Genomic DNA, 17,700 nt, shown 5'->3' with positions numbered 1-17,700 from the left:
TATCTTATAATATTGCCACTTTGCCAGCAAACCCTTTAAATTCGTTAATCTGGAAATGTATCTCTTGTAACACATTTCTTTTGCTAAGAAGTACAAAAGAAAAGAAAATTGTTGTTATCCTTCTTATCAGCTTGGTGGTAAAACAGGGTAAGAATGTGAACTGCATATGATCTTTAAACTATGAAATCCAAGAAGTAATGTAAAATCTTAAATAGTTTTGTTCTTTGGAATAAAGTGTTTAATTTGCAGAAGCTTTATAAAGTGAACTCTCAAGTTCTCGGAGTCCTGGAAGCCTAGTGTGTTTGGGCAGGCTTTCCGAGCACAGCTATGGGCTGCTGGAACTCAGGGGCTCCACACCTGGGGGTCTCCGGTTGAGTCAGTGGGTGAAGGATCCAAAAATAAGTGGTAGACTCATCCAGTCCACTGGCTAACACACTGATGAAGGTTGCTGGCACTTGTGATTGTTTGTCATAAAAATTCTTAAAAAAACCTCATGATATTTTTTTTTGAAACCTCGAAGCTGTGGTTGAAATTTCTCCCATGAAATAAGTCTGAATTATTACAATATCAAATTTATGTTTAGAATAAATGGAGATTTTTCCATGCTGGGAAGTTGTAAGATATGTCAAAAAAAGGAAAAAAAAAAAGAAAACTAATTGGAACTTGTGGTTTGGTCAGCTATACTACGGCTGCTGTTTTTTACAGCTGCTGCAATTTACTCCGGGTTCCGGTATGCATTGCGTACCAGGGGTGGTAATTTTAAATTTTGTACTGACGAATCCAATGCAGCGTGTGTCAATGGTTCTAATATGTTTCAAGATAACAGATGCAGTAAAAAAGAGAAAAAAAAAGATTGTATTTGTAGTCTTGCCAACAGGTACCATGTATTTTTGTAATTAACTTGGATCTGACACCAACACAAAGGAATGCCTGGTTCCTCAGTGTGCCTGCCTCCAGTTCCTTCTTTGCGTGTTTTTCCTTCCGGTTCCTTTTCATTTCATTCCCTGTCATCTTCCTTATTCCTGTCTTCTTTTCCTCTTCTTTTTTTGTTCAAATTAATTCCATATTCATTTCCTCTTACTCTTCACCATGAGTTTCTCTTTTCAGGCTGAGGCGTCTCTGCGTGAGCCCCACCTTTACGCCTTTGTGGAGACGGTTTAACTGAGCAGCTGTCGTTTGCAGCTCTAATACCCTTGTGGTGTTTTTTCTTAACTGTAGATGCTTCGGGAGCACAAGTCTGTTATTATTCAGAAGCACGTAAGAGGCTGGCTGGCTCGAGTGCGCTACCGTAGGACCTTGAAGGCAATTGTTTACTTGCAATGCTGTTACCGGCGCATGATGGCCAAGAGGGAGCTGAAGAAGCTGAAGATAGAGGCCCGGTCTGTAGAACGCTACAAAAAGCTTCACATTGGCTTGGAGAACAAGATCATGCAGCTGCAGAGAAAAATCGATGAGCAGGTAAAAGCTCCCTGGCCTCAGGGAAAATATTTAGAAATCTTGTATTACCTGTCTCAGTAGCACTGCGGGTGTTCACGGAAGGCGGCACTGAATTGTCACTGTAAGGTATCAGCTCCCTTCTCTGAGGAAGAGCATTGACAGAAGAGAAAGGGTGGCCACAGCAGAACTGGAACAGTAAAGCATCTGTTCGCGCCTCTCAGCAGCAACAAGAGAAACTATTTGCTGCCTTAAAGTCAGTATTTCATCTGAAGCACATCACTGGCTCTGTTTACGGGGAGGGTGTTTGCTGTGTGTGGGCTCCCGGTCTGACTTCAGCTGGGGATGTCAATGTGCCCGCTTAGAGACAGGACTCTTCTGTTACCTCATTAAGCTACTGTGCAAGAAGAGGATGAAACTTTTTTAAAATGGGGAAGCTGTCTTTTGCTCCTGTGTCTGGGTATATTCTGCAGGCAACTAGAAGGCTCCTTTAAACCAGAACTTCTCTAACCGCTGCTATATCTGTGTTGTGTTTTGCAAAGAACAAAGAGTACAAATGTCTCCTGGAGAAGCTGAGCAACCTGGAGATCACGTACAGTACAGAGACAGAGAAGCTGCGGAGTGATGTGGAAAGGCTTCGGATGAGTGAGGAGGAGGCTAAGAACGCGACCAACCGTGTCATCACCCTTCAGGAGGAGATTGCCAAGCTCCGGAAGGAGCTGCACCAAACGCAGTCGGAGAAGAAGACCATTGAGGAACGGGCAGACAAATACAAACATGAAACCGAGCAGGCAAGTCTCAGATGCGTGAGAAGATTTGTAGTGGCCTGGTGTCAGCTCAGGTTCTGCCCAGCCTAATTGCTTCAGTTGCGTGGCAGTTTTACAGTATTTTTAAGCAATGTTCTACCTGTACAGTCCTAAATAGGCTTGACACTTGAATAACTACACCTAGGTAAGAAGACTATATCTACCCATTGTATATGAACGTGTTCCATTTATTCAGATTTTGATACTGGAAGTATTTGCAAATCCAAATACTTAAGCTTCCTCAATTAGTTAGAGATAGCGCATCCATACAAAGAAACCGCTTTACCTACCTAGAAAGTGTAATGACAGAGCTGTCAGAAACCTGTCCCCTACACAGTGTAGTGACATCGAGATCAGAAACCTGTCCCCAAACGGTATTCAAAGGTACCTGCCGATACCATACCTAATTTACACAACTAACCTATTAAACACATGCATGCGTGCACAGTCTAGTTCAACAGGTTTGGACTAACCCCTTGTCTTTGGTTTAACCATAAAGCTATCGAAGAGGTTGTTTCCTGTGGAGATTACTTGCTGAGAATGGTGCAAGCTTCGGATTATTGGAAAAGCCATTCCATTGTGATGCAGTGATACATCTCAAGATCAGATAAACATGAGGAAAAATACTAATCGATTAGGAGAAGTGAATGCATAGTAACCATGAGCAGAGACACAAGAGCAGCTGGCAAACCTGGGCACAGTTAAAGTGGCGCAACTTTTTGGGCAGAGGCAAGATGTTAGATTACGGTCTTACACAATGCAATGGAATATACAGCAGAACTCCCAAATTCGTTCCCTTTTTAGGAATATTTCTATTTTAAAGAATAGAATACGTCTTTGGGACTTTAGTCAAAAATACAATGGCACAGTGGAGTGGCTCAAGGCAGTTTTGGCATCTGATCAGAAATGGGAGTGCAGAACACACAGAATCTGCACTGGGGCATAGTTGAGAAATGTGGTGTGGGAAATGAAGATGTCATAACTTAATTCACTGATTTCATTCTCTGAAGAAAAGTTTGAATATTTGAACTCTTACAACAAGGATGTTGTTGCTGTTAGACGTGCTGAAGAAATATGATCTGCATTTTGATTCAGATATTTTATCTTTGTAGCTGGTGTCAGAGCTGAAAGAGCAGAACACGTTACTGAAAACAGAAAAGGAGGAGCTGAACCGTCGCATCCATGACCAGGCGAGGGAGATAACAGGTTGGCTCTGTTCTCTTCACTCAGGTTTTCTGCTTCATGTTCCCTTGTAAAGCAACACTCTACTACATAGATCGGGCTAAGCTGCCTTGGTTTGCATCCCTTTTTAGTTTAATGGCTTCATTTCTTTGTTTTAAGAGCTCACATGCATCAGAATTATTTACTATTTGAGTTTCCATGAAGTCCTAAGTGTTTGTGGCCTTCTTGGTGAGGGCGTCTGTTGCAAAGGAAAGCTCTGATATTTCATACAATTGATTTACTGCAACTATTCTGGCTGCCGTGCCTCTGTAGGCTGCAGCCAGGAGAGTGGAACTCTAGGTGTAAAGGCTGTGGTGGAGGCAGCTGCGATGAGGAGGGCCATTGTGCTTGAGGCATGAAACATCTCCCGCTCTGTGTTTTACATAAAGCAGCACTGGGCTAGCGCCCCTTCTTCCTCATCCTGGAATTACTAATGCGAGGTATTGTCAGAGTAACTAACCTATCTGAGTGAAGCCTTCTGTAGTTACCACGATAGTGCTTTGGTCCTTCGCGTGTGTGGCTTAATGTTTGCCTACAGAAGCACAAATACCACATACCAGCTTCGAACCGCAGACTGCTTCCCCACGCGTGTTCCTGGCGCAGACGCGTGCCTGACCCTCCAGGACGGATGCACTGCATGGTAGGTAGAACTGGAGTTCTCACTCTGGATTCCTGTTCTCCATGGCAGAGACGATGGAAAAGAAGCTGCTGGAGGAAACGAAACAGCTAGAGCTAGACCTGAACGATGAACGGCTACGGTACCAGAACCTGCTGAATGAATTCAGCCGCCTAGAGGAGCGGTATGATGATCTGAAGGATGAAATGAATTTAATGGTGGTAAGTGGCTAAACATCTGAGAAATCAAGAGCTGTTCACAAAAGCGTTTAGGCAGAATCTGGTGGTGTAAGATAGTAACTGATTCTGCTGTCAGCTGTGTGTACCTGAAAACAGAATTTTTCCTTTTAGATATTGGTTAATTAAATTAGCTCAGGCAAAACAAATACATTTAAAATTTGTGGTTGATTGTGGGGCTTTTTAATTTTATTTTTATTTTAGTGTTAGTGAAGAAAGTTAAATCTCTCTGTGACTTTGCTAGTAGCATTGCACGTGCCATCCACCCTTACTTTGCTTTGAAGTTATTCACATGTGCTATGGTTGTTTGTACCACGGTCAGCCAGTGTTGAATTTTACATAGTTCTAGGAATATTTTATGTCTCAGAAAAAATAATCCTCACTAGAATGTCTAGGAAGTTAAAGAATTGCTGCCTGTGTTTCCTGTAAACTGAGCTTTTCTTTCCCACAGAATTGTTGCTGCATTGTTGCTCGATTCTGCTTTCTGCAGCAGTGGTGTAGGATCTGACCTGTCTCCATAGATTTGATTGTGAACTACATCTCACAGGCTTTAGGTGCCATGAGAAACCGGAATCAAAGATCTGTTCTTAGAAATGTTGGTAGCTGTGAAATAACACCAACTATTACCAGCTAAACTGTAGGCTGTGAGGAGGCAGTCACAGGGAAGATCATACAGTCGTATTGATTTGTTTCCTTTGTGCTCCAGAATATCCCCAAGCCCGGACACAAAAGAACAGATTCAACTCACAGTAGCAATGAATCGGAATATACTTTTAGCTCTGAGATCACAGAAGCAGAAGACTTACCAGTGAGGATGGAGGTAATGTTAAAAAACCCCACGACTTTTCACTGATCGGTGACTGAACTCATTTCTATCTCTTTTTTCATATGTGCCTGTGAACACCCTGTCATTATATTGAGATATCTAAGGCTTTAATTCAACTTCTTCCAGTTCCCTTTTCGAAAACAGCTCATTCTCTAGTTAGTTGAAGTCCTGGGTAAACAGGCTTTGTGAAAGTATGATTTAAATTCTTCTGTATTACAGTAGACATAGACTAGATACTTGGCTGTCCAGCTGATTTGCATCTGTAGAACATCTGCTTGCCAGTGTTTGTAAGCACAGGCACTTCTTCAGCACAAAGGGGGAATTCAGAAAACCAGTGGAACTTCCTGGGGAGTCTGTGTACTGTGTATTCGAGGACTAAAAGTGGCAAGGTGGCTAAGCCACATTCTCAAGCAGCTGCATGGCACGAGTTCCCTGTTAGGGGTGCGAACCTCTCGTTGATTTGTTTTTCCTCTGTTCCACAGAGCCAAATAAAACTCCAAGAATATGCTATCCTTTGCATATGCAGTGATAGAAATCCCAGGATACTTCAAAATTTTCAGAAGGATGACTCTCCTCATTCAACTAGATGAATAATAATCATGACTATTTTGTGATGCAGCGCCAAGCCTTTTTTAGTTTTTGCCAAGGTAACTCCCCCTTCTGGCCCCTCCCAAAGGAGTGGGACTGCTAACACAGCAGAGAGGGTGGCAGTCTGGCTGCACGGCAGTTTGCAGCTGCAAAGCTTTTCTGTGCATTCTGGAGATCTTCTTAACTGTGAGCCATCTCACCGCTCGCTCCAGTTGCCCTCGGATTGGGTTAGGTATCTCCACAGCTGCTGTTTGCAGGCTGATTGCTGGTTTTGAAAGCCTCCACAGATAATTGCTTGATTCTATTGATGCTGATACATATTCTATGCGGACTCTTCCATAATTTGCCCACTTAATTTTTCACCTTGCGTAATTGTCTCAGAAAAATGCTTCTACCTTCATGATAATCAGGAAGAGGACAGTGCAACTGCATGTGCTCAGATTTCACATACGAGCCAAAAGTCATCTTTTGCTTTGGCCAGTAGACTTACTGAATTGCTGTTCTAGAGCCAGCTTTGGTTTTTAGAGTATAAATGAGAAAAATTAACTCACAGAAGAGTGTGAATAAAGGCAGCACCAAGAAGATTAAATCTGTATTTGTTTAACTGCTTAAGATTTCAAACTCAGGTTCGACTTCTTGACTAACAATACAGAATAATGATACAAAACCACATCAAAAAACAGTGTAACGGGGCCCATCTCAGTGCACACCAGCAAAGCCAGAAAACTCAAAGCCTGTTTTCTTTTTCCTGAGCTCTTGGTGTGGTTTATGACTCTTGGCCTCAACAGCAAAAGGAGATGAAGTGGAAATGGCTGTGCTTGCTTCTCTACTACAGTCATTAATACCAACGTTCTAGTTCCTTGTTTAGGCATCAAAATTTTATGGTGCGCTTCATAATAAATACTTTGATCTTGCTACATAAAGTTCAAAATAGCTGATGGACAGTTTCTGATGCACCTTCAGATTGCAAACACTGTTCCTGCCCAGGAAATAGTGAAAAAGCTGGTGGGTTAGGCTCAGATCAGACTGTATACTTTGCATTATCAAAAGAAAAAAGGTATTTATTCTGGTGCCTATTTTTTATGTCACATCCCACTACATTAACCTGTAAATCTACAGAGATTTCTCTGTTGCTGAAGAACTTACTGTAGAAATTAAAAAAAAAAAAAGAAGCCTCTATTTACAATTGTTTCCAGGTGAGTCTAACCACAGACCTCTTTTTTCTCCTTTCTCCCTCCAAACAAGTAAGAATAAAAGGTATGCTTAATTATAGACCTCCAGTCTGCTAGGTAGTCCTAGTGCTTTCTTTTGCTAGGCTTTAGGCTTAGATAACGTTTTATACTAGTAGATCCTGTCTTAAAGTAGCATTTGACAGCTGATGAAATATTTTAGATGCCAGTAGTCAACTCTCAGAATCAAGTAACATTTCTGTGCTCCTCTCTTTCCCCAGCCTGTTTCCCATCTTTACTCACTGTAGTGCTTCCCTGTGATGTCGAAGGGGAATACTTCTTGATTCGCTGTTGTTCTTTCTAAAGCAGGAACCAAGTGAGAAAAAGGCACCATTGGATATGTCTCTGTTCCTCAAGCTGCAGAAACGGGTTACGGAGCTGGAGCAAGAAAAGCAGTCCCTGCAGGATGAGCTGGACAGAAAGGAAGAGCAGGCTCTCCGTGCTAAAGCTAAGGTGGGCTCCTTGTAGCTGATCAAACGCTGACACCAGAGTATTCCTCCTTGAGAAACAGCAGCTGTGGGAATGCTGACGGGCTTTTGCGAAGTCCTTGTCTTCCTCTAGTACCTGCTTTATTTAAGGACAAATTTCATGCCTGGTGCTTAGTGCTAGGGATTGGTTATTTAGATTTCCAAGGTCCTTGAGATCACCTGATGTTGTTAACAGCAACAAAAAATCCTTGGGACTTTGCTTTAAAAAGAAAAAAATCTTTTTATTAAAGAATAGCAATATAGAAATCTACTTAAGTGACGGGGAGAATGAGTAAGTGTTCATTTTAGGCAGAATGAGAAGTGTTTCAACCCGGATGCAGAGGCAAAGCACTGGGATTAGACATGTGTAGCAGACTGGATTTGAAATTCTCCTCTGACTTGGTCTCCTTAAGTACTTATAAAGATATGAAACCAGTTTCAGCATTTGTTTCTTATTACTCTTCCGGCAGTGAATTTCTTGAGCATCCTGGGATTAATCCTGCTCTGTTTCATTACAGGTGACAGTAGTGTGATTTGTAAATGATTCTATTTATATTAATCAATTCTGTGTTATAAACTCATAAGTACGTGAAAGGAGACAATGCCAATATTCAAATGAAAGCACTCAGCTGTACCAGAAGGAGTGTTTTCCCGTTTTAAAGGAAAATAATTTCAGCTCCCTTTCCTTTTCTTGCCTCAACTAAATTAAATAATAGGAAGGATTGGATTTTTATTTTTCACTCTTGTCTGTATTCTTTCATAGGAGGAGGAAAGACCTCCAATAAGAGGTGCAGAGTTGGAGTATGAGTCACTCAAGGTAATTCCGAAAAGGTTTCTATTGTTTTCTAGTGAGGATATTGCCACATGCGACTGTGTGTGCTGGCATAGAAAATTACGTCAGCCCTCCTGTTTCAGAATATTAGCTAGAGAAACTAGAACAAAAATTCCCCAGCAATCATTTTATTGCAGGATTGCCCTTTTTGAGATGTAGAATGTGTGGCTGGGGCTGCAGAACAAAAAGATCCCCTAAAGCAAGGGAGTTCTCTGCCGAAACACGCAGTACAGTTTGCAAATTATTTTGAGAAAAAATACAATGATTAATGTATCCCTCTCTTCCAAACACGTTATTTAAATTAAGGCATACCTTGGACCACTAAAACTGAAAATATTTCCTAATATCACTGAATGATGCACAATCTTCTTAGCCCGCTGACCACTACCTGTTGTGAACTTTATATGTTTTGGTTAAGAGGAAGAAAATACTGGTGAATTATTCCCCATCAAATCTGTATGACTCATGTCTGTGTGTTCTGATTTTGCACTTTGGACGAAAGGTTAGTCCTATTGGTGAAACCCTCCCAGCCCCTATTCGCTGCAGTCAGCGGGCCAGGGGTACGGGAGAGGGGGAGTGATTTGTTGAGTTAGTCATTGGTTTTACCATTTCTATCCGTAGTTTCGTACCGTGTGTTGGAATGGTGCCGGGTGATGGAATTGACCCTCTTTCTTGCAGCGTCAAGAACTTGAATCTGAGAATAAGAAACTGAAGAATGAGTTGAATGAGCTGCAGAAGGCCCTCACAGAAACGCGATCTCCAGAGGTAACTGCACCTGGTGCCCCTGCATATAGAGTCCTCCTGGATCAGCTGACTTCAGTGAGTGAAGAGCTTGAAGTACGCAAGGAAGAAGTCCTCATCCTGAGGTCTCAGCTCGTTAGCCAGAAAGAAGCTATTCAGCCCAAGGTAATGAATAGTCAGATATGCACGGCGTAGTAAAGTTACACTGCGTCACTGATGTGCTTTAACAGTGTGCTTGAAAAGCCGGGAAAAAACAGTCTGAAAGCCTTTCTAAGTGTAATCCATCGTCCATTATTAGTGCACAAACTGCAGCAGCCCAAAGTGAGAAATTCTACTGATATCCTAATTCCGGGTTTGTCTACCAGCATTTGTGTAAAGATACACTGCACGCACCAGGCTGGCAGTTAGCAGTGGTTAGCCAGGATCTCACCAGACTACCACTGAAATAATTCTCCTTTGAGCAGTATCACTTCACTAGCGAGTGTGTAGTTTGACTGGAAAATTTACAGTAGTTCGCAGGAATTCTTTTCATTTAATAGTTCAGTAGGAACAATTTCTTCTAAATCTGTGCAGGATCGTAGATGATTGTAAACCAAAAACATCTCATGAAGATGACCTATGAAGATACCTAAATGCTGTGTTATTGCTCGATAGGTGCTACGTGGTGGTGTTGAGAAGGTTTCAATCACTGAAATGTTGATCTTCCGAAAAGCTCTAATTCTGATGAGATACTTAGGGAAGTAATAGCTTTGAAAATAAGAGTAATTCAACTGAAAAGGTATCATGTAAATCCAGGAACTAGTTTTTCCACTGGACTGAGCTTTCTCGTGGTTTGTAACCAGAGCACGGGATGAAGAGATACATCATCTTTCCATTGCTACTGCAAAGTTATGTTTATATTGGTCTTAAATAAATTGAAAGTCTGTGATGCATGAAGGTGCTCATATCTTGTTTTAAATTATTAACTATAAAGAAAACAAATTCATTTTTCTCTGATATTTAGAGCATTGTAAAGAAATACTTGAGCGGTAAATCCCTGAATAACTTATTCTCACAATGTTGGGATACAAGTGGTGTTTTCTCAGCAGTTATGAGTATGAGGGGAGGGTGAAGGTGACCTGTGGGATGGCTAACAGCCAGTGTGCAGATAGCTTCTGCTTTTTGGGTTGAACAGCTGCAGCACAGACAGATTTTTTTTTTTTAATGATTTGTTTTTCTTCTTTCTTGCCTACGAATTTGATGGACAGGAGGATAAGGTACACATATTCTTCTACAGTTACGAATCAGAACTCTTAAATGCTAAAAAAACTCAACAATCCTTGAGCTGCCATTTCTCTGCCGCTCAGTTACCCACATGTATTTGAAGTTGTTGTTGCACTTTAGTTTGCTGTTGAAAAACCTCTCTCGTTACCATACGTACCCGCTTCCCCATCTTCCTGCTCCGCGCAAAGGAATGAGTTACTTCAAAACAAGCAGATAAAACAATTCTGAACTGTTGGTTTGTGGTAATGTGAACATGAAAGGAAAGACTCAGGAACTGGTCTAGTCAGCGCAATCAGTGTATCTCGCTGAGTGTGTTTGGAGAGGAAAAGCAGCACCATGGTTCAGGAGGCAGATCTCTGTTAACTTGCAAAACCCATAAATTTCAGCCCATCTTCACTGTGCTGTGAAGAACTACCTTTCTTGACAGTGTTTGTTGTCCTCAGCCTGGAAAAGCGTTGAGGACCCACATGGTGATCTGTAGATGTTAGACAGGAATGTTTGATTAGAAAATGTAGTTGAAGGCGTAGGATTTAGGAGTATGAACTGGCTTTAAACAAAGGCTGTTAATTCACATATTACAACTACAGCAGGTAGGGTATACTTGAAGATATAAGAATAATGGACATTACTTTCCATCAGCACAAAAATGATAAATATGTCCAGACTGGTAAAGCTTGATAGACCGCAGATGAGAGATACAGAAGTCTTGATGTGTAATATAGTAGTAGTAGAGAAATAACAAAGATCTCATAAGGATACTGGGCATAATCATTTCAGACGCTTTTATGTTCTATAACATGAATCATACTAGGCATAGAGACCTAGGCTCCAAAATTTATGTCCAGAAAGTTGTTACTGTAAATGCTTTGAAAAATTTTACTTGGGGAAAACAGCATTTGATTGTTTTGAAAGTCAAAAGGAACTCCATCTCTTATGTTTATTAGAGTTCCGTGGTTCCACTGTAATTATTCCACGGCAGTGACTCAGATCAGACTGGCTGAGGTCGCTGTAAACATCTGTTAAGTATTTCAAGTTTTATGGAAGATAAAGCACAAATGCCATAGAAAACATTCAAAACTGAACCAAAACGGTATTATGATGATATCTAACTTCAAAGATCTCAAACCTTTGTGAATTATTTCCTGCTTTGCTGGAGCACTTAAAAAACATGAAGTGAGGGACAGACCTTATTTATGAGATTTGAAAGACAAAATGTAATGCTGTGTTTAAGAAATATTAATAGAACTAAGCTTGTAAAATTATGCTGTTTCAGTATTGGCAGCTCCTCCTAGTAACTGGAAACAAAATGCAAATTCATCATTTCATGAAATGTATTTTGTTCCTTTTACACGATCAACAAGTGGAAAGAAGTTAGCACAGGTCCATTAGACAGACTGGTATCTGACCATGTTGCCTGTGTTCATTTTAAAAGATCCACCAAATGGTCATAGACATTATGGACCAACCTCCTGCTCAGGTACCTGCGCTAGTTCTAAGGTGACTACTCACGGATTAGTGTTCCACAGGGTAAAGCAACAAAACCATGGAACAAAGAACGATTACGCTGTTAAAATAACTCTGGAAATCATCATTCTTTTTCCAGAATACCATGACAGATTCTACAATCCTCTTGGAGGATGTACAAAAGATGAAAGACAAAGGAGAAATAGCACAGGCGTATATTGGTCTGAAGGAAACAAACAGGTACGAGGTCTCTGTCTTTAATGTGTGATCACCTGGGGTCTGCTGTGACATACTGCCTGTGTCCGATTAAGTAAGTTCCATCCATGTAAGTCTAGATACCTAGAGAAAACTTATAGTTGGGGTTATAATTTTATTTGATCAATAAAATTGCTGTATGCAATATTTAAAAGGATTAGGAAACAATGAGGAAATGCAAAATCAAGCTCCCTAGACTTACATCTTCTTGGCCTTTAATTGGTGCGTTGCTCAGACTGGTGCCATTCCCCGTGCTGGTTTGTTCTCTTTTGTCCAGCACCGGTCACAGCAGGCTGGTGTAATACATTTATTGTAACAGCATGAAAAGCTTTAACCAGATGCGCTAAAACGGAGAATTGAATTTCATCATCAAGAAGACATACGCATGAACAAGAGAACACATTTGCTAAGTTGCTTTAGATCATTTTCTGTTTTTCTTTTATCATAACTGTAATTTAGTGTGCAATGTCCTCAACATGTCATCTCATCACCATCACATATCTCTCTTGTATTTTTTTTTTTAACACTTGCCTTGAAAGGCAATCTCCCCAGGACTGTCATATGCTGAATGAGGACGGAGAACTTTGGCTGGTTTATGAAGGGTTAAAACAAGCCAACAGGTTACTAGATTTCTCAGAATGGTGCTTTTTGCTTCATACGCATCTTCTTTTCTAGCTAACTGGGTCCCTTGCTGTGCATTTGCTTTAGCTACAGTATTGCTTTAACAGTTAGAACTAAAGTCATCACGAATTACACAAATTAAAGGGTTTCCTCCAACGTAGTCCCCAAACCTTTCTACTTGTCAAGTTTTACCATTTAAAAAGTTAAGATGGTGCAACAACTAATACATAATTCATAAGAACACTTTCACAAAAATGGAACTGGAAAAGATTTGTAGCCACATTCGTATTATTGGTTTGCCTTTATGTCAAGTATCAAAATTAATGTCCCTTACAGTTTTTCAGCCTAAAGAAGTACAATCATTTTAGTAATTATAAAACTATTGTTTGAGTAGCTTCAGCCTACTCTTAACTTTCAAATAGTAATGGGTCTTACTCTCCTTGTTTTGACTCAGGTTGAGAAAATTGTACATTCTTCTCCCACGTCTCTCCGTGACAGATTAAAAATGTAGGACACGAAACATCCAACAAGCAGAAGTAATCTTTAGTTCCTTGTGGTGCTGTTCAAGCCTCTGCAGTCACGGCAGGCTCTGCAAAGACTGCGTGCTGCTCGAGTAACGGGCCAGACTGGCCTTGCCAGGAAATGCGTTCCGGCTCTGCGTGCACATCTGGGCTCCGTATCCATACGTGTGTCCCAGGCTCCCCAGACGGGTCCTGCACTGACAGCTGGCGCAGTAGGGCAGCAGTGCCGATCGTCTTCAGTGGTCACATTTGGTAGCAGTAGCTGCAGAAGGAGGCATTTTGCAATGAATACTAACAAGTCTTTCCTTTTCTTGTGCTAACAAAATCTTCACCTAACATTGTTTGGTGAGCTGGTGAAGGTCTAACTTAGAGCAAGTGCTCTGCAGAGCAGGATGCGTTTGCCCTGCATCTCGTGTTTCTTTTCCTAGCACTGTGGAGACAAGAAGCTTTCTATTAAATGGCAGAGCAATGCAGGTAAATGACTGTTTGCCCTTGCATGCTCCATCCGTCTAGTTACTAATAACTGTGCCGCCTTACACGTATTTAAACCCTGAAAGATTGTCTAATTGAGCACTAGCAGTCACTAGTAATTTCATTTCCTGTGTGTCTCTGTACGAAGCCGTGAGTCAGAGCACTCGGACAGTGCCTTGCAAGCAGGAGTATGTCCCCACAGCACTGCTCGGAAGGAGACTGGTACAGGTTATCCCCATTTCACGTGGGAAAAATTTGAGATGTGATATACCCAAGGGGAAAGAGCGAGTCAGTGGTGAGAATAAAACACAGCTCCCGGATCCCAGTCGTGAGTTTGGTTCTGTTGTTAACCTTTCATGCAGTCATGACAAACCTCTGCAAAATGTTGTTTTTAATGTAAAAACAAAGAGATTATTTATGTCCATTTGCAGTTGAATGGCTTCTGACTGAACAGTTACCTCTAAAAAGATTGTTCTTTGTTAATGTTGCAGGGTCCTAGCTTAAATGGCCACAGTGTCTTCTTCATCTTACACATTTTGTTTGATTTGATTAGAGGTAAAACCTCTTTAAAGCCCCTTAAAAGCAGTGCAACCTGAAGACCGAGCATCCCTTTGTTGCCGCATCTTCTCAGTGGCGCCATACGCAGTACGTGTTCAATCACAAAGTAAATGCAAAGCAGCGTCACAATTAGTTTCTCTCCACTGTTTGATCATGCAAGCTGAATTTAATTAGAAGGCATACTGAAGGGTTTAAAGAGTCCTCTGCCTTTTTCATTTTCCTTTGCAAGCCGTGCCTAATTGTTCCTGAGCAGCAGCTAAAGCTTACACTCCCTCTGAGAACTGGGGAAGTAACTTTCCAAGTGTGTTCACCCAACTGTTGCTCAACGTCTTTAGGCTCCTGGAGTCTCAGCTTCAGTCACAGAAGAAGAGCCACGAGAATGAACTGGAATCGCTGCGAGGTGAGATCCAAAGTCTGAAGGAAGAAAACAATCGCCAGCAGCAGCTCCTAGCCCAGAACCTGCAGCTGCCTCCAGAGGCGCGCATTGAAGCCAGTCTGCAGCACGAGATCACCCGGCTGACCAATGAGAACCTGGTAAGGGGAACCGTGCTGCAGGAGCGGGCTCGGGGGCTTACAGCCGCGCTGCGCCTCTACGTTATTTCCAGTTTTCAGACAGCCACCTCTTGAGAAAAGTGCGTGAGTGCAGTGGGGCTTTTTATAGGTAAGCTAATGAGAGAGACAGTTATGACTGCTGATGAAGTACTAATGTCTGAGGGAATTTGGTCAAAGTTTGTGGCGTAGAGAAAGCTCGTGGATCCCAACTTTCAGCTGAGGTTGAGTTTAATCATCACAAAACAGAATGTTGATGTCCAGGGAACTCATAAAAATTATTAGTGCCAAGTAGTGGTGTTTCCTCTGAAATATATCAGTTTGTTTATTTTGTTGAAAAACTCTGATGTAGTTCTTCAATTATTTGATGTCACTTTTCTTCCCAATTCCCTCCCTGCGCCTGAAGCTACACAAATAATGCACTGTGTTCTGAGCTCCAGCTATTCAGTATGTTTCGGTGAAAGAAATAGTTCCAGAAAAAGAAGCTCGTTTGGAAGTCACTTAGCTAATATTTGCTATTCTTTGTTACTGCACAACATTTTTGTATGAAGGAAAGATCGGGTGAAACTCCTTTCCTTTGCTTTCAAAGGAGCATGTTCATCATGTGCAGGGTAGTTCATTTCTGGGGAAATTTTCCAAAGAGGCCTGGGTGGAATGTTGTTGGCTTATCACTGTTCATTGGTAAAGAGAATCATGCTACTTCGGGAAGCAAAATCCTAGCGCTGATCTTATTGCTTCCTCTAAACAAGCCAAGGTGTAGTTTCTCCCGCTTACGTGTGTACAGAAGTTATCATTGGTGGGCTTTTGTCTTAGTACCAGAGGTTTTGAGGAAAACATCAGATAATTTAGCTAATAGATGTTGGAAAACTGGTTGAAAACATAAGTTTGTCTCAGCAGTACCTGTCTGCCACTGGCAAAGGTAAATGGTGAATGTTGGCGTCTCTGACAGCTCCCTCCTGCTGCTTAGTCCTATGTTACGGTTTAGCCTTTTTTCCCCCCAGAGACGTACTCGTCACATTCCGTGTTCTGAAGATGACACACATTCATGTAATTACATCCCAGAGGAGTTCTTTTTATTTTCAAACACGGTGAATGTAATTTTACTTGTTAAATGTAGACTCATTCCTTAGTATTTCACTTCTGATGTTTGAGTATTGCAAGTCCTCTCCAAGTCAGGTACGTGCTTCTTTTCCACTCCTGGCCCTAGAGTGGAAATAATTTACAGGATTTCCAGACGAGAGATTAGAATTGCAGCATTCACTCTCATTGTGATTAGCATTAGAAAAGGTCCTGTCCGGGTTCTCACCCAGGTTATGTTCCAGGCTTTCACAGTATTGGCACTGCCCCTTTTTAAGAGACCTGCCTGTTCTGCAACTCGCCTACATCTGCTTCTCTCTGGGAGAGGCTGAGGTGAACACCACAGCTAAGGACTCGAAAAATTGGAGATTATTGACCTTGGTTTAATCTGATTTAATTTGTATAGTCTTAAGTGAAGTATCAATGTCTCAAAGGGAGGGGAAAAAAATACCTCTACCTATTTTTACAGTTTTATGAGGAGTTGTATGCAGATGATCCCAAGAAGTATCAATCGTACCGGATTTCACTTTACAAACGGATGATTGTATGTAGATCACGTGCATCTTGTTTCTTTGTTGTCTCGTTCACTATTTCTGGAGCACTAATTGAAAAGCAAGCTGCCTCCTTTTCTCCCTTTCCAAGGAAATCCCCCGCAGAGAGCTTCACGATGCCGATTACTGCCCTCACTGCTTGTTTTGTCAGTCTTAGTGTCCTCTGTGTGATCTGTGTCTCTTTTTGATGCACAGTTTTGTTACTAATATAAGTCTTGCGCTGTGAGCAAAGGAGTTTCTTTTTGAATACTGCTGAATACTGCCCTGAAAAAGAGGTGCATGGTGCAAAGAATGCTTAATTTTCAGAACCACTCTTTGCTTTAAATCCTTGATACATTTAAATTCAGTTCAGCAAAATAGCGGCCTGATCATACCGGTTTACCAAGGTGAATATGCCTGCAGTTCAGCCACAGCCTGAAGTATTGCTTCGTGGATCACCGTCCAGTGCTGACATCTGGAATGAATAAGTCTATCGGAATCAAAATACATAACCTTTTAGTGTTTTTCAAAAACGCAAAATACGAAGGATAAATTTGGAAATAAGATTTCCATAATAGCACCGTATCTAAGCTTGAAAGAATTTAATTTGTGAGCTTCTGAAGCTTAATGAGATATGAAGTATGTTGTATTTCTTTAGAGGAGCCATAGAAAAAATTCTACTCCTCCGCACGTGTTTGTTGTTCAGAAATCGTATCCCTTCACTGATACTTTTGAAGCAGTCTGTTGGACTTAGATGTATTTTTGTATTAATTCCAGAAGAATTTGTTACATCTGACAATAAGGATATGGTGTTATTAACAGGATTTCTGTTGTAAGATTGAACAGTGCTTTGAACATGAAGCATGGCCTTGATTCTGTTCTTCCAACAGACCTAACATCTTAGTGCTCAGGTGTACTGTATTAGCTTGTAAACTCTTCACTACATGATTAAGAACAAGTTGTGCCTAATTCTTTGTTGCCCATGCTGCACTATTTTGCACTATTTTGCAATACTTCAGGAGGGGTGAAATGTCCCAGATGATGCTTTTGACGGAAGGAGCTCTTGGTCCCTTACGTTCTGACCAGAACCATACAGAGTCACACTTAAAAAAGAGCATTTTTCTTCTAAGCTCTTTCAGACCCCTAACCTGAATGACTTTGAGGTGTTTTGAGTGTGAGGTTTTGCTTCCTTTAGAAAGACTTCCCCTTTTTTAATTACACGGTCATTTTATGAATGCACCACCATAGGTCACAGTATTACGCAGAGATTTCTGGGGAGTGCTCCTTTGAAAGAAAAATAAAAGTTTATTCCAAGAGTACTTCAGGTCCTTTTAGGTGCTGGGTACTGTTCAGGTGCAGAGTAAAAAGATGCAAGACGCCAGTTTCAGTGTAGGG

General features: G+C 41.3%; 1 protein-coding gene across 1 annotated transcript in view; it reads left to right on the top strand.

The window, feature by feature from the left end:
• The window catches only part of MYO5A (myosin VA (heavy chain 12, myoxin)), a gene marked incomplete at its 5' end in the record, with an annotated part of 98,530 nt that overhangs the window by 70,060 nt on the left and 10,770 nt on the right, over window positions 1-17,700 (top strand). The window contains 11 exons of the mRNA XM_010132528.1: window positions 1,219-1,458; window positions 1,977-2,225; window positions 3,353-3,446; window positions 4,150-4,298; window positions 5,020-5,133; window positions 7,266-7,409; window positions 8,187-8,240; window positions 8,934-9,161; window positions 10,244-10,252; window positions 11,863-11,963; window positions 14,485-14,683. Coding sequence (XP_010130830.1) covers window positions 1,219-1,458; window positions 1,977-2,225; window positions 3,353-3,446; window positions 4,150-4,298; window positions 5,020-5,133; window positions 7,266-7,409; window positions 8,187-8,240; window positions 8,934-9,161; window positions 10,244-10,252; window positions 11,863-11,963; window positions 14,485-14,683 — 1,581 coding nt within the window. The remainder of the gene's footprint in view (window positions 1-1,218; window positions 1,459-1,976; window positions 2,226-3,352; window positions 3,447-4,149; window positions 4,299-5,019; window positions 5,134-7,265; window positions 7,410-8,186; window positions 8,241-8,933; window positions 9,162-10,243; window positions 10,253-11,862; window positions 11,964-14,484; window positions 14,684-17,700) is intronic.

This window comes from Buceros rhinoceros, unplaced genomic scaffold, assembly GCF_000710305.1.
Source record: "Buceros rhinoceros silvestris isolate BGI_N320 unplaced genomic scaffold, ASM71030v1 scaffold19093, whole genome shotgun sequence".
Taxonomy (NCBI): Eukaryota; Metazoa; Chordata; class Aves; order Bucerotiformes; family Bucerotidae; genus Buceros; species Buceros rhinoceros.
The sequence above is the reverse complement of the archived record's forward strand: the minus strand, read 5'-3'. Positions and strand labels throughout refer to the sequence as shown.